Here is a 17458-nt window from a genome sequence, read left to right as displayed (position 1 = left end):
GCTAATTATTTTAGTCCAGTCCCTGCCCTTACGTGTATTATACACACAAGCACCTCAACGATCGATCTCGCGCGATTCGATACATAAAATATAGGGGATTTCGCACGAGATACAAAAATGCTGCTTCAACCTCACCTTGGAAAACGTCTTATATCTAGCGATCCGTCCGTCGGATTTCCGAACGGATCATGCCAGTGCGTTCAGCATGACAGAGACATCAAATCCACAATTTTGTTTCACCCTGTTTGGTCACGAATTCGCGACAAAACCCGTCCTCTCTCAAACTAATCCAAATATCACACATAGGCCTAGGTGGAAACCCAAAAACCTTTAATTCAAATTCGAATTTGAATTCCCTACCACCAGCAGGTACCAGAAACATCTCTCACCCAACCCTAGGTCACAAGCACAGAGCACGAGGAGCTTTATAATGCAAGAACAGCAAAGAGCGAAAGCCCTCTTTTCGATAAAACTCCTTTTTCTGGAAAACTGTGCATCAAATCTAAAATCCATCAGTGCCATTGGTTCCAGAATAGCTGAACTGTTCAAAACGAGCTATTGGATCGCTATGAACGGAGTCCGATACGCGCCGAAAGCCAACTCTACTCCCTGGCTCCTCCGGAAAACCGGAGTTACTATTCACTTAAGTGATTAGAATTTATCGCGTAACTTCTCCTTTTAACTCTTTTTCTCCTGAAACTTGACGAGTGCTTATGTAATTAAATTACACACAAAAACATCGTCAATGGAGAGTTTAGCTACACTGTCCAAATATCAGTCCTTACAATCCGTTGAAGGAGAAGATGGATATGCCTATATAATAACATTGGCATTTGCTTTATCCCAACATATTTTCCAACAATCTTTTATCAATGGTAGGTGGTAGATGGTGGATACTCTATATTTTTATTTTATTATATTATTATGTACAGAAGTACAAACTATGTACAGATGTATAGATGTACTTTTTTTTTTATGTTTTGTTATTTGATGCTTTGTTATTTTTCTTCAGGAATCCATCAGTGATCCACTACATTGATTAATCTACTGTTTGGTGTTGCATTCCTTCAGATCTCCGGTAAGACCTAATACCTATGTGCTCATATTTTCTTTGATTTTAGATATGTTTGTGGTTACATGAAAAATATTAATATATTACATATAATTTTGTTATTTTTTCTCAGGGGGCCATCAACGATCTACTACCTTACTTGATCTCCTGTTTGGTGTTGCATTCCTTCAGACATCCAGTAAGTCATAATGCATATATGCTCATATTTATATGAAATTAAGTTAGAAAAGAAGTCATAAAAATATGATTCTGAGGCGTATTCTCAAAAGACCTATATCTACATGCGTTTGTTTTTATATTTTTGTATTTATGATTTTGCTTTAATTAGAAACTTTATATATTTTTAATTAATATAATAAATGTGCTACATCACATAATTAATAGAAAATTTAAAAAATATATATGTATCATAGGCTGTAAAATTGAAAATTATATTCTAAATAAAAAAAAATTAAAACCACGTGTACGTATATGCGGCCCTCAAGGATAGTTGAGGGTAAAATTGTTAGTTTGTTAACTTAAATAGTGCTTAACTCTCTTTTTTCTTTTTTGCTTTTTTCTTTTTTCTTTTTTTGAGTAAATGGCATCAACTGTTTATATCGACATCAACTTTCGCCATTTACTTTGCAAAATCTGCGGAAAATTTTCGTTACCTCCTCCCAGATATGGAACTACTGTGGTCGCAGAGTGTAACGTACCGAAACCTCGGTAATTAAATTCGAACCTTGGTCAAATTGACCAAAGTGCGAGATTGGTACACTTCGGAGAGGCCGAAAGCGTCGAATAATGCAAAAGTGCATTTCTGGGGACCTTCGAGAGCTTTGGAAATCAAAATCTGCAAACTGCAGGTTTTGTGCTCTCGAGGACCGGTCCCTGGTGGGAGAGACCGGTTCCCGAACGCGTAGGCAGCGAGATGGCCGAGAAATCGGCTAAGTCCTGAAAAATCAGCTCTCGGGAACCGGTCCCTGCGAGGACAGACCGGTCCCCCAGAGACCGGTCCCATCAAGGGAGACCGGTTGCATCACGCGTAGCCTGCGCAGTCCGCAGGAGGAGCTCTCGGGGACCGGTCCCAGGTCGGGGAGACCGGTCCCTCACTGCGAAAAATGCCAGTTTGAGCAGTGCACTGGAGATAAAGTGCGGGGGCTTAAATGCAATTGTCACAACACCTTATATGGCCCCATCCCCCTCCCCTTTTCACAGCAAACACCCCAAACACCACTCCTCTCATTTCCTCTCCTCTCTCTCTCTCTAGAACTCATCTAGGGCTTGAAGAAGAAGAAGAAGCTTGAGGAGGGATTTTTGGTGGATTTGGTGGGTCTAGGAGCTCTCCAACAAGAAGGAGCTTGCTAGAACTTGGGCCAAGGTAAGTTTTTAGTATGTAGAGCTCTAGGGTTTGGAGATTAACCTTAGATTTTGGAGTTTTGGTCTCTTTAGAGGCTTTAGAAGAGTAGTAGAGCTTTGAACACCATGAAACCTAAGTTTTCTTCATGGTGCTCTAATGGGGGATTTCTAGGATTTGCATTTTAAGCCCTAGAGATGGTTGGGATGGTTTTAAATAAGCTTCTAGAGATTAAACAAGCTCTCTTTTACTTGTTTTAGAGATCAAAACCTAGGGTTTAGCAATGGGTTTAGTTAGGGCACCAAATTTGGGGCTTTTGCCCCCGAGTGTTTCTAAGGCGAATTGACCTTATAGAAACCTAATTGGGGGTGTCCTCGATACATTGGACAACTCCGTTCGACGTAACGAAAATGTTTAAGTATGGTTCGTGTACAAAAGGGCCTAAAGTGGCACTATTTTGGTTGTAGGTCGCGGTATCGGCTTTCGTAAAGTTCGGGAGTCGCCATATTCTACACCCACGCGACCACTCGAGGTGGGTGGTGCATTCCAAGGACCTCAAAAATCCCTTTATGTCTAAAGTGTCATGTTTGAACATATATGTATATATTGAGCATATTGCATAGTAGGGTTAATTGTGAGCTTTATTGCATGATTGTGAATTTAGTTTCGTATGAAATATTGGTAAGAATGTGAGAATTGTAAACCTTATTTATGCATGACAAGTGATAAGAATCTAGAAGGGTCAGTGAACAAAAGTGACACATGGACATAGATCTGGTAAGTGACATTGATGAGTCTAGAACACTTAAAAAACAAGTGTGATATTTGGTATGAGAACAAGATAGCACATAGAAAACAAGTGTGGCATGAGTACAAAACTTAGTAATGTATATAACCCTAGTGATAGTAAGGAATGCAAAGAAAAGAATGATTGAGACTATATGACATTTCAACCTTAGAGTTCGGGGTCATTTGAGCATGGTCTTCCTTAAAGTTAAGGAATGGATTGAACTTGGAATCCTCAATGTAGGATTGATCGTACTCACCTTTAGTCCTTGCTCGAGGGTGGTAGCTCCCCCTCGGGCGATATGCTCCGGAGTCGACATCACTGGGTCGTAGCAGGTATCTCCCCAGAGGACGGTCCTATCGGGTTGTAGTGGGTATCTTCCCGGTTACATAGGATTTTGGGTTGGTGAGTTCGTTGAGGGCGAAACCTACGGGTTAGCCAAGAGATTGAGTAAAGTAATTGTGATCCTGCATTCATCATGTGCATTATATCGAGCATCGCATTTTATATTGTTCAGGCATATTAGTTGCATTTGTTAGTTGGTTACTTTCTTTCTTCTATTCTATTATGCCTGATTAGACCTAGTGGGATAGTCGGCGTGGTTGGTTGCCGAACCCACTAGGAACTTTGTTGAGTTCTCACACCCCTATTTCCACAGAGCAGGGACCGAGCGAGCCGGCAGACGACCGCGGTAAGGGCATCGCGCCCTAGGTAGAGACCGCCCGAGATATTCTATTTCATAGTTGCATACCCTTTGATATATCATCTTTTGTATTTGATGATTTTAGTATCATGGACATGTTTAAATGAATGATGTAAAGAATATTTATTTTAAAGGTCAAAAGTTATCTTTTGGGAGAAATGAGATGTAAAAAGAAATGATGCATTAATTGTAATTGATTTCCTAAGTTTAGTTATTTACTTTCACCTTTGGCTATTTCTTGCCCTCGTGCAAGCCATTGTGTATGCTTCCGCTTATGCAAACTTTATACCCTATTGATACTTGTTGTTAAGCCTTAGGCTGACAGGGGAGGCTCTGTCCGTTCGGCGTCTGTTCGACGCTCTCGAATCGGCCAAAAGAATCGGGCTTGGGGCGTGACACAAACGGAAAGCTCCGTTCTTTTGTTGATGTGGAGGTTCCTAGGGGTAGCCGATTTATGGAAATAATTATATGTTGGGGTTGGTTCTTTCCGGACTCTGAACAATCTGAGGAGGACGTTGCGTGGATTGCTATCAAGAGGCTCCGTGACGAACTTGGCTTTGAAGTTAAGGATATTAATTATGATGAAAAGATAAGTTACAAGGAGTTATACAAACGTAATTATGATGAGCATACAGAACTTCGTGATGAGTATGAGATGCTTAACTTGGACTTTGATCTTCTTAAGAAGACCTATAATATTTTAATTGAGGAAAAAAAACAAATTGCTGCCGAATTGAAGGAAAATAAGGATGGTATTGCTAGGTGTCACGCCTTGATTAATCACCCTAACGTTGGTCCGATGGATGTAGAATCAACTGCCGAAGTGGCAATATTGGGTGATGTAGAAACAACGGCGACAACCGAGGAAGATCCGGAAGCTCCTCCCGGTTATTATAAGATCTAACCTTCTCCGCTGGCTCGCTGGCTCGGTGAATGCTATCTTAGTCAGGTTCTTTTGTTTGTAGTTTTTGTCGACCTAATCACTATGTTTTTAGGTTGGTTTATGGTCTATATTTGCATTACATTGTTTGCCTTCTCTTCTGTTGTTTCTCCGTACTAATTGTGTTGTTATCCGTCTTTATAATGTAATGTAAGGGAAAAAAAAATATTATTATGGAATTATTGGGTGAATATGTTGTTGACAATGCATATATATATGAATACCAAAAAAATTTGAAAAGTCGATACAACACTAATCATCTACATGTACCGTCTCTTTTTAGTTGAAGGGTGTGACTAGGAATGTCAAAGGATATGGATATTAAAAATTTTAACCATTGAATTTTAAGGAGCTGTTTTTTATTAAATCTACATGAAAATAATTTTGTTAGAAGGTAAAGAGATAAGAAGCATAGGGCTTTCAAGCTGAGCAAAAGGCAAAACATAAAGATAAAAAAAACCAAGCCTAAGCAGCAGAACCATACTTTATTTGATCATGGTTACCGCCGAAAGTGGCATTTGAGATAGCCCATGCAGCCTCCTTTTGAAGTTATTTATGGATCCAAAAATAGCATGAACTACCTCTCGATACGACATCTTATTTTCTTTCAGAAATTTTAATGTAAATCTTAAATATAAATTTAAGCTGACTATATGTCATTCCTTCGAAACACAATTTTGTGGCAAGTGTGTAAATCATCTGCTTTTGATTTTCTTCATATGGCTCTTTTACTCCTGGCTTGAATTTTGGGAGTAGAGAAGACACAAGTCATATGTTTTGATATTTCCGGTCGAATCTTTAACTCTTGCTTTTTAAGGACATCTTTTTATATGATCTTATCCCATGGTTCATGGCATTTGAGATCTTCATATAAAAGGCTAGAGTTCATTCCTGAAATAAGAGGTCGAAATTGTCAGGGTTATAGTTTCAAATGTACTATCAGTATTTGGAACCTGTAAAATCCAAGTACTAGAAGAACTGCATGATTGATAGATTGGTAGTTAATAGAATGGTGGTTGTTAGCTGGTAGGAGGTTCATTTTGATAAGGTTCTCTTTAAAACCTCAAGTTTATTCTGTAAATGTATAAAATTAAATTGCAATTCTAAACTTGACCATGATCATTTGACTCAACTTCTATGATTGGTGTCCACCTTAATCACTTCATCATTGATATTGGTTTAGTTTTAACTTTGTTAGTTCCATCTACATTGATGTTCATCTTTTTTTTTACATTGGTAGTTAATAGAATGGTGGTTGTTAGCTGATAGGAGGTTCATTTTGATTATTTCTTTATTCTTTCAAAGTAACAGGAAGTTGGATGATTTTTACATAATTGTTCTGAAGGATCTCAATATCTCTAATTGAGAATCAGCAACCAAATCAACCAAACTGAGCGCATTTGACCTGCTTTAAAGTCTTTCAATTAATATGGCGCTTTCAAGTTGAGGAAACTCTGCAGTCTCCTTCTTAATGTCAAACTCTGCAGTCTCGAGTAAATGTACTAAAGGACCAATAATACCAGCGGCAATTAGGGCCTCAATTCATTTTCAGCAAAATTGTAAAATTTTGCTTTCTCATTCCTTCTAATGTATGAAACCGCATTCTTTTAGAAATTTGAATGTAAAGCTTAAATGTAAATTTAAGCTGACTATATATCTTTAGTTTGGAATTTTTAGTTCCTTCTCTTCTTTCGTTCTCCATCTTCGTGATTAGATTTTACTTAATACTAAAACTTTGAATTTAATTGTCATTTTTTCCTTCACTTGCTTCTCATTGTAAGAAAACAAAAAAAAAAATGATATCAACTTACATCTACAACTTCCTTTCTATTTTTTTTTTCACTACTTTTGCCTTTAAATCTGCTGTTGCTTCTTCTTTTCTCTATTCTAGTTGTAAACTTAATCTTTAGATAGAGTAAATAAAACACAGCCTAGGTTGGGCATAGACTTCTTTATTTAAGATTTTGATCCTACCCAAGTTTGGTCTGACACCCATTTATTGAATATGTAATGCTGGAGTATATGATACCTGCCACATTTACTTCTGTTAACACTCCTTTAACAAGCTACAACAAGGAAACAAGACCTTTCCATGATTAATTAAGTAGTGTCACCCAGCTTCCTCCTCCAGATGCAGCAAAGATTCCCAAATCGTACAAATTTTCAATGGTGCATGATGTAATTTTAATGACATAAGCAGCAAGATCCATGTCTTTGTCATCATTAGTTCTTTTTTTGTCCATACTCTGGTGATCTAATTTGGTGACCTAAGAATAAGCTCTGAACAACTTTAATTGCCGAATCCAGAACAAGTTGTGCCACCTTAAGAACTTCAGAAGCAAGTGGATGAATTTTCTCTCACACAAATAAATACATTAAGGTCCTTAAAACTAAAAAGATTATTCTACACCTTCCTAAAGTCTTAACCTGGTAAACAAGATCTAAGAAATAAAATATTCTTCCTGGGTATGTAAGTCTTGAATGATAGCTAAATTTACTTGGGTATATTGATGTCAAATATACCTCATGGAACAAACTATAACTTCTACTTACATTGTGAGAGGCAATTCATTAATAGCGGAAGCAGTGATAGATGACCTTTTAGAGGTGTTTTGTCGACATTTTGGTAATGGTATTTGTGTGCATATTAGCACCTCTCATGAAACATAGCAATCTATTTATTATTCAATGCTTTAATTTAATTTCAAATTTGAAGAAGTGGAAAGAGACATGAATTCAGGTTTTTGATTAGTACCATTAATCAAATTTGAAGAAGTGGAAAGAGCATTATGTACAAGAAAGGATAGACAAGACAATCTGGTTTCTGAGGAGTGAACTCCATGGCTTCAGATTTTTAAGAGCCACTTGAATTGTTAGTTGTATTGACAATGTAATGTTGTAACACACTGGGCCTTTGCAAATTGCGAGGTTCGAGTGTTTGATCTGTGTGTCGAGCTTTTCCAGACTTTCTGGTGGGTCGTTGACAGTGTTCCGACCTATGGTTCGAGTCCCGAGAATTGTGGTTTTAAGCTTGGTACCAAAATCCAAAAATTGGATTCATTGGACAGCTCTCGGGTTAGCCTGCAGCAGAGCTTGTACCGGAACAAGGTTGGTCTTGTACCGGTACAAGGATTGATGGTTGTACCGGTACAGCCATCAGGCTTGTACCGGTACAGAGCCGCAGACCCCGCGACCCGAGCCTCGGGTTTGCATTTTCGTGGGCCTTGTACCGGTACAAGAGCCCGTGTACCGGTACAAGGAGGCTGATTTTGTGCAGTTTGAACTGCAGGGGTGTTTTTGCGTTTGTGGGTCTCTTATATCAGCACCCACGCCTCTAGGGCCCTCCTTTGAGCTCACCATTGCAGGAAGAAAGGTAGGGCACCTCTCCCCTTCACCCCCTTTGGATTTGATCTCTTTTTAGCTTGGGATTTAAGTGTTGATCCTTCTCTTTTCCCTTTTCTTTGCTTTTCCACCATTGTGAAGCTTGGAGCTTGGTCTTGGTGGATTGTTGAGGGAAGATCTTGGGATTTCAAGAGTTTAGAGCTTAGATTGAAGCTTCTAAGAGGTAATCCACTTATCCTNGAGACCTATATACAATTAATCCTATATATATATATATATATATTCAATTCTCTCTCTCTATATATATATTCTCTAAACCAAGGCCTAAAAATTTAAATTACCCATTTGAATAAAGTAATCCAAAATTGTCGGTGACCATGTACATGTACGTAACCAAATGATAGAATTACATATCTCATTAGGGGCCACAAATAAGAACTAAGAGAAAAAAAAAAAAAAAAAAGAAGAAAAAAAAGTAGGGAGAACCTCTGAACTTTAGCGCCTCTTTCAAAATAATTTTTTGAATTTTAAAATTTAATAATCTATTGAAGGTACTAATTATATAATCTTAAAGCTTCGAAATATAAAAAAAAAAATTATTTTTCCTGTTCTAATACATTAAAAAAATTAATAGAAACTAAACGTAGGTTCCCTCTATTTTGAAGAAAAAAAAAGTTTTTTTATATTTCGAAGTCTTATAAGAATATGTGAGATCAAAAGGACAGTGTAATCAATAATTTTAATTGAAAAAAAAAAGACTTATTGAGCCATTTGATAAAATTTAGAAAAATTTAATTTTGCAAATTAAATTTTTAAAAAATAATCTCCATGGAATCTTTGGATCTCTCTCTCTCTCCAATCATACAAATCAAAAGGGGACAATGACCCACCTCTCTCTCTTTCCATTAAACATATACATATCACCAATCCCTTTCTCTTAAACTAGTTCTAATGTCACGCAACAAAGCTTAATTTGCACTCTTCTTATAAAAAAAGAACTTAATTTATTTCTCTGTGATAATCACATCTATTAAACTCATATGTAGACAAAAAAGCCACCATTGTGGAAAGCAAGATTGTTTGTCCCCTTTCACACTAGTCCTGCATTTTACAGTTTATATATTATATTAATAATGTGGTCCCAATTTTCACAAATATTATATTATATTTTCTTATCTTTTTTTTTAAAAAAAAAAAACTTAATTTTTTTAACATTGTTTAAAGTAACCTGAAAAAGATACAATGGTCGTTTTACAGCAAAATCTAGCTCATTTATTTGACTTAAATATTTGAGCAAAAGTAAAAGAAACCAAGTCACAATATTAGAATAGTACAAGAACATGTTTGTTTGTGCCACCTCCTCTCTCTCCTCACTCTGTTTTTCATCTTTCTCTATAGAGAGAGAGAGAGAGAGAGAGAGAGAGAGAGAGAGAGTATCCAAGATGAAGGGGGAGATGAGCAGGCTTCAACCTCTGATATCTTTTCTTCTGGGGGCAGCTATGGCTGCTGCTCTGATACTGTTCTACATCTCGGCTGATCCGGGGCAGCGACCAGTCGAGATATCGACTTGGATCAATGCCAGTACTTCAACAGCTTCTGCTGATCAAGTTGATGAAACAAACATGGCTTCTACAAAAAAGCTTAATGAAACCAACTTGGCTCCTCCTGAAATGGTACTCTTATATTTTAGGGGTGTTTGTAATTTGGTTCCAAACCGAAAACCAAATTAACAGAACCAATCCAAATAAGATGGTTTTGTTTCGATTTCATTCGTTTTCGATTTGGTTTCGTTCTTTTTTAACTTTTGTAAACCTGAAGGATTCATAAACTGCATACTGTCTTAAGCTTCAAACCAAACCGATCGAACTAGCTTCAATTTGGACTGTTTTGATTCGATTCGGATCAATTCATAGATTCACTAAACTGAAAATTTGATTTTGTTAGGATTGTTATCGAAATCGAACCGATTACTTCACCTGATCATTTTGTGCCCAAAAATTATAGCTAAATTCTCACAATTTCTTGTGCTCTACTTTTGCCTTTTTTTTCTTTTTTCTTTTTTTTTCTTTCCTGAAAGAGTTTTGGTTTTGAGGAAACCAATTATGTATATGTACTAAATTTCGCAATTGTATCAGCAGGACACAACATCACAAGATCTGGCCCAGCTGCTGAAGAACGCGGCGATGGACGACGGCACGGTGATCATGACCTCGATCAACGAGGCGTGGGCGGCGCCAAACTCCCTCCTCGACCTATTCCTCGAGAGCTTCCGCGAAGGCGAAGAGATACAGCATCTCCTAGACCATGTCCTCATCGTGGCAATGGATCCAAAGGCTTTCGAGAGGTGCAGGTCACTGCACCCTCATTGCTACTTCCTCGAGACGCGCGGCGCCGACTACAAGTCGGAGAAGATCTACATGACCAAAGACTACCTTGAGATGATGTGGGGCAGGAACAAGTTCCAGCAAACCATTCTCGAGCTCGGCTACAACTTTCTTTTCACGGTACGCGACGATCTTATAGACTTATACTTCTGCTGCTGCTGTTCTTTGAATTAATGTAGTTGGATTGCTACACATTGTGGAGTAACTTGTTACACTTGTTAGGATGTGGACATATTGTGGTTTCGGAATCCGTTGAGACACATCGCGATCGCATCTCACATCGCGATATCGAGTGATTTCTTCGTGGGGGACCCCGACAGTCTGGTGAACTTCCCCAATGGAGGGTTCCTCTACGTCAGGTCCTGCGAAAGGACTGTCGAGTTCTACAAGAACTGGCAGCTGTCCAGAGATAAATATCCGGGCAAGCATGAGCAGAATGTGTTCAATCTGATAAAAGGCGAGTTATCGGCCCGGCTGAAAGTGAAGATACAATTCTTGGACACTGCTTACTGCAGCGGATTCTGCCAACTCGCGAAAGATCTGAACAGGGTCTGCACGGTGCACGCGAACTGCTGCATCGGGCTCGCGGGCAAGCTGCATGATTTGAGGAGTGTTCTTCAGGACTGGAAGAAGTACAGGGCTGGGTCTCTCGCAGAGAGAATGACGGGGAAGTTTCAGTGGACAGTTCCTGGCATATGCATTCATTGATTTTGTCCAGTTTTTTTTTTTTTTTTTTTTTTTTTTTTTTTTTTTGTTATTATTTTTTTTTTTTGAGAGAGAGATAATAGTCCTTACGCCGCTTTGTTTATTTCATGTTTAAAATCACTTAGGTAAAATGTGAATCAACTAGATTCGAATTTGGGTCTCGGTACCAACACACCAATACCTTTGGACCACTTGCTCTAAGACGTCGGTATTTGTTCGGTTTTTCGTATTCTTTTTTGTTGTTAAAAGCTGCTCGTTTTATATTTAGGGGCCGGGCCCCCGGCCCGGCGCACCCGCGGTCCAATTGTCATATAAAAATTCACTTATTTTGGCTTTGCAAAATCGGCCACCTTTTCTTTTTGCAGATCGGTTCGCATCTTTTTCAGCAAACTGACCAAAATATCCTTTTTACTTTCTCTTTCCTCTTTCTTCTGCCTCTTTGTTCTTCTCGTTCTTTTTTTTTTCTCACCTGGTAGAGCGAGCGGAGGCGAGCAGTGAACGGTCCGTCTCGCCTCTCACCCTCAATGCTCCGCCCTCCATGCCCTTGGCCCTCGTCCATGATGCATCCCACCTCCGCTCGCACTCCGACCCCGCGTTAAGTGCGCCGCGACTTTTTTTTTTTTGCTTTTTTCTTATTTTTTTCTCTCCGATACCTATCTCCAAACCGTATCCGACATGAACGAACAGGCTCTCGCCGCTTCCCCCCCTCTCATCTCTGCCCTCAGCTCCTCATTTTCTGCCTGCCTCTGACGACCGATTTATCTTATCGCCGCAGCCGACGCTGACCGTAAAAAGAAGGCTTCAAACTGCGCACACAACCCTCGGAGAGGGGGGTCCTTAAGCAGGCGTCGCACCTGCGGCTCCGTTACCGGGCGGCCCGTAGGTGGCAGAGAAGTGAAAAAAAATTATAGAAAAACAGAAAAAAAAATAAAGATAAAAAAATATATAAAAAAGAAGGATGAAATAAATTAACATCGTTAATTATAAAAAAATTTATAAGTTGCACTATTTAAGATTGTAATACTAAGCTGCTTTAAGATAAAAATTATACTCTTTGAACGAAAATTATATCTAATTTTTTAATCTTAAATTCATCCTTTTAAGTGATATTTAAACTGTTTCTCCTCTTGTTGCACTGTTCTCCTGTTAGTTGCACTATTTCTCCTCTTATTTACACAGAAAATGGCAACAAGAGAAGAAACAGTGCAACAGAGAAAGAAGACAGTAATTTTCTAAACGGGTGCAGTTCTCCCTTATTGCATTGTTTTTCTCCATCTTGTTGGCACTATTTCTGCCTAGTTACAACAAAATGGTGCATCGACAAGAGGAGAATAGTGCAACAAAAGAAGAAATAGCGAATATATCTCTTAAAACAGTGCAGTTTCTCCTCTGTTGCACATTCTCGCTATGTTTACACAGAAATGGTGCAATCAAGAGGAGAAAACATATATATAGATCCTCTTAAAAATGCAGTTTCTTCTCTTCTTGGCACTGTTCTCCTCTGTTGTTGCCATTTCCTCACCTTATGTACACAAAATGGTCAACAAGAGAGAAACAGTATAAAGTACTCCTTATAAAAAGGGTGTTCGCAGTTTAATATAAAAAACAGTGTAACAAGAGGAGAAATGGTGCACCAAGAGGAGAAACAGTTGCACTTTGTTTAAAAGAAGTGTAACGTTCATCTTTAATGGATGGCAGTTTTACATCTGAAAAGAGTGTTAATAAAAGAAAACAGTAAAACCTCAAAAGTGTAATTTTCATTTAAAGAGTGTATTCCATCAGCTGCAGTTTACATCTTAAATACAGCAACTTATAATTTTTTTGCCAGTTCGATACAATGTGATTTCATCCTTCTTTTATATAATTTTGATCTTTATTTTTTTTTCTATTTTTTTTATAATTTTTTTTTATCACCTTCTCTGCCAACAGCAGCGGTGCTGGCGACGACACCCTAATGAAGGGAAAGGAGGGACCCCCGCCCGAGCACTGTAGCACGCCCGCAGGACCTCCAACGTTGTTCGACGTCCGCGCCGGCGAAGAATGTATCATCGTCGGAGGCGCAGAGAAAAAACTTGAGGAGAGGGACAGATGACAAGGGCGGGAAGGACGAGAATGACGAGAGAGACATCGTCGCACGGTGGAGAAAGAGTCGGAAAAGAAAAAAAAACTCAAAAAATGGCGCGGCCAGGCGGGGAGGCGAGAAGGTGGGGTGCGTGACGAGGGCAAGCGGAGGGCTAGAGAAATCAGGGCGCCTACCGATCTGCGCGACGAGAGAAACAAGGGAAAAGGAAAGAGAAAGTAAAAGTATTTGGTCAGTTTGCTGAATGGACGGCGATATCGGCAAAAAATGAAAAAGGTGGGCATTTTGCAAAAACCCAAAATAAGTGATTTTATGCAAATTGCCTATTATTATACACGTTATTTGAATTTTTTTTTGAGTGTAATATATATTGTTAATATTGCTCGATTGCTAGTTAATACAAATAGACAAAGTTTACATATTTCAATGAAAATTTAAAAATTTATGTAATTAAATTTATAAATTATATACTTCGTACTAACCGAGTTTGAATTTTTCTAAAAAAAAATTTCTTTTTCAAAGATATAATTGGTTATGAGCTGAACCAAGGTAGAATAGAATATCCATATTATTCTTGCCGCCATGAATAATCAATAAATAAATTCATTGAAAATCATCTTATAGCGTAAATTTACATGAATAGTAGCCCCAAAACACTTGACGAAATCAAGGGTTAGCGATTTAAAATCAGCAGTAAGATTTTATTATTGATTAGACTAAACATGAATATATAAGAATAACAGTATGATATACATACTAAAACTAGATTAATATTTGATATACTTACAGAAATATAGAAGGTTTATAACAACGCTCGTCTTTTTTGTTTTGCGTTTATTCAGGAGAAGCAGAAAATTAAGAATGACGAGTTTATTATATCTTCTTATTTATTTTTTTGTTTAATTTAATAAGTCATGCACGTGAGAAATTTATGTGATAAATAGTTTTGCATACAATAATTAATAAAAATAAATGATGCTTACATATTAATAAAACTCAGATCTAATAAATTTGAGATATTTTGGAATTGATATATATATATATATAATATATATATATATATATATTGACTAAGAAACTATCGAACAAACGGACGTCCGTTGCCAACAATTGTTTTTGGATGATATGAGCCATCTAAATTGGACGACGCATCCGTTGAATATAATCTATACCACTTGAATATTTAGAATTAAATTTCAAATCCTTTCGACATGCATTTTGCCTAATGATCAATAGGTTTCAATTATTATAATTTTAATGTCATATGAGTGCGTTTTCTCGTTTAACGGCGTAAAAGAGATCCAAATCAATTGAAATTTTGTTAGAAAGAAATTTTTAAACTTTTAACACGATCTATACTCTTGATCTTGATTAGCAAGACTCCTATCATCAATTTTTAAAAAGATATTCATTTTCACCGTTCCATGTTTTTGCTGTTCAATCGATGGATAAGGAGTAACAATATAAAAAAATATGAAATTTGATTCTAAATACTCGTCAATGTTAACTGATCATATTCAACGGTGCCGATTGTCATGGAGTTCCATCATCGAAAATAATCGGGCGGCGAACGGAGGCCCGTTTGCTATCGATAGATTCTACTCAACTCTCCTCTATATATATATATATATATGAAATTTGGATGAGTTTGATTCATGCATGCATGTTGGCTAACTGCACCAAACAGGGATGCGAATGGATCCCGGTTGGTGGAACTTTTACCCTGATCACTCATTCACTCCCGAATGCGATAGTAAATGGAAAAAAAAATGAACAGATTCAGGACAAAAAATAGGATGATTTTTATGACCACTTCTTTAATAAGTTGGTGCTCTCATTTCTCAAATTGGTTTGCATTTAAAATTTTAAAATTTTGTTAACAAATTGTGATTGATATATTTGATATTTATAGTTAATGTTATATATCACTTGATATTATTGTTTAATTATTATTAAAACTATTGATTTATATTTATAAAATATTAATAATAAAAAGAGAATTAGTTGGTGGGGCGGATTGGGGGAGGAGTTGTGTTATGAGGCTGGGCAAATGTAATACATTTAAATATTAGAAATTTTTTTTGAGATATTCCATAAGAGTAGGATTTTATTATTTACTTTTAATTTTCTTTTGTTTTAATCCTTCTTTTTCTCACTATTGTATTATTTTTATTTTGTGTACGTTAATGATCAACAATTTCTGACTCTTCGTGCTTCATGTTTTGTAAGTTTGTTTGGATTATTTTTTTTTTTGTCTATCCGTTTCGTTTCTTTCATTTAGAAATAAATTTAGCTGGAAATGCGAATCAACTAGGATTCGAACTTGGGACCTCGTGTACCAACCACCATTCCCTTTGCCACTCACTCTAGAAACGGTCGGTTTGTTTGGATTATTTAGATAACTATGGTTAGTTAAGTACAATAGAAAAATAATAATAGTTTGTTACATACGGTGAGTGAAAAAATATCATGTTTTAAAATCTGTAATATCCTTTATATTGCAATAAATCAGTTACGAGATATTTTCTACAGTTTCTCAGAATTTTTTTGATAAAATCATATAAAAATATATCGACTCATTATAATATGTATAACGTGATATTATTTACAAAAATAAATAAATATTTTTTTTTCTTCAAGGCTTTCTCATTGTACGTAATACGATCTCGTGTGGTTCGAAATGGAACCAATGTTTTCAATTTAAATACTTAGAAGTAGGTCAAATTAAAACCTCTTAATTGGAAGATAAGCCCATTAACCAATGATCAAACATGAAATGCAATGTAGAAAAAGTAAATAGGTAAAAGTGTAGGGAGAACCCTCAACTATAAAATATTTTGAAACCACTCCTTAAATTTAACTTTTTAACTTCTGTTTTAATGGCTCCATGATTGGTTCTTGTACTATTTGTACTACCAGTGAATAAAACTCTAAGGGCATGTTTGGTTCGTACATTTTGGATCTAGAATGAAAATCGATTTGATTAAATGCTACTAATTTTGTTTGGTTCACAGGAATCGGTTTGAGATTTTCATTCTGGATCGGAATGGGAATGGTCCATTAACTTACAAATTGATTCCGGTCTCCGAGCCCGGGTTGAAGTTTCAATTCCAAGCCCACACTCACCTCTTCCTCAGGCCCAGCCCAACGTTTCTCCATCTTATCCATTCTTTCTCTCCGTATACCAATCTCTTCCCTCTTTTATGATCATTAAAAAAAACATGATATATTATTTTTTATTACAATTTTATTCAAAAAAATTTATGCATTTTTTTGTAATTTTTTGCATAAAAAATTTTAAAATAAATTCCTTTTTTTTGGCATAGCTCTAACATGAGAGTAGTATTATTATTATTTTTTTTTATAAATTTTAGATAGTTTTATAAAATTATATTTAAAAGTAAAATTAGTATTATGCTATCCTATTANGAAAACATCAAATCCTCTATATTTTCGATAGCATAGTAGTTCTACACTATATATATATATATATATATATTAAAAAATATATAAATATAATATATTTTAATTATATATAGGCTGAGTGAATAATCTGAGTTTAGTTAAAATTTGGCCAATGTTGTTGGCCCATAAAAACAAAGCCAATAGACAAATAAAATAGCAAAATTTCACTAAATTTATATATATTTCCTTTCTTTCTTTCTTTCTTTCACAGAACTCTAAATTTTCAATATATTTCTCTCTTTCTCTTTTTCTGTCTCTCACCCTAAGCAGCCAAGCCGAAAGCCCTCAAAATTACCAAGTAACAAACAGTATATGTCTGCCGTTGCCTACCTTGCTATTAATTGTAAGCTTGAGAAAATATACAGAATATTTAAAGTAAAAAATTATTATTCATATAAAATTTTAATTTTTGTTCTATATGATTGGAGAGTTTAATCCAATATTTATCTATATAATTTATTTATTTTTGACTGCATAAATGAAAATGAATAATATGGAGATTGAAGGCGGAAGAAAAGACATGTGAGACTGAAAAGATTAGATATTCAACTCATAAATTATTTTTTTCATATTATAATACTATATTTTATATAATTATTTTGTACTTTGAACTATTAGACATATTTTTGTATCAAATTATA

General features: G+C 36.3%; 1 protein-coding gene across 2 annotated transcripts; it reads left to right on the top strand.

Moving 5' to 3' along the window:
- The first annotated feature begins 9509 nt into the window (after nt 1-9509).
- On the top strand, nt 9510-11320 carry LOC109705568 (uncharacterized protein At4g15970-like). 2 transcript variants are annotated; one of them, XM_020226305.1, is made up of 3 exons: nt 9510-9856; nt 10319-10687; nt 10790-11320. In XM_020226305.1, exons 1-3 carry the CDS (start codon nt 9524-9526, stop codon nt 11273-11275), a joined length of 1188 nt encoding a protein of 395 aa, XP_020081894.1. In that variant the 5' UTR covers nt 9510-9523; the 3' UTR covers nt 11276-11320. The 2 variants fall into 2 exon arrangements, with proteins under 2 accessions (XP_020081894.1, XP_020081895.1); XM_020226306.1 differs by having other exon boundaries at nt 9515-9856; nt 10322-10687.
- Nucleotides 11321-17458: the final 6138 nt, after the last annotated feature.

This window comes from Ananas comosus, unplaced genomic scaffold, assembly GCF_001540865.1.
Source record: "Ananas comosus cultivar F153 unplaced genomic scaffold, ASM154086v1, whole genome shotgun sequence".
Taxonomy (NCBI): Eukaryota; Viridiplantae; Streptophyta; class Magnoliopsida; order Poales; family Bromeliaceae; genus Ananas; species Ananas comosus.
This window is presented reverse-complemented; position numbering and strand designations above follow the sequence as displayed.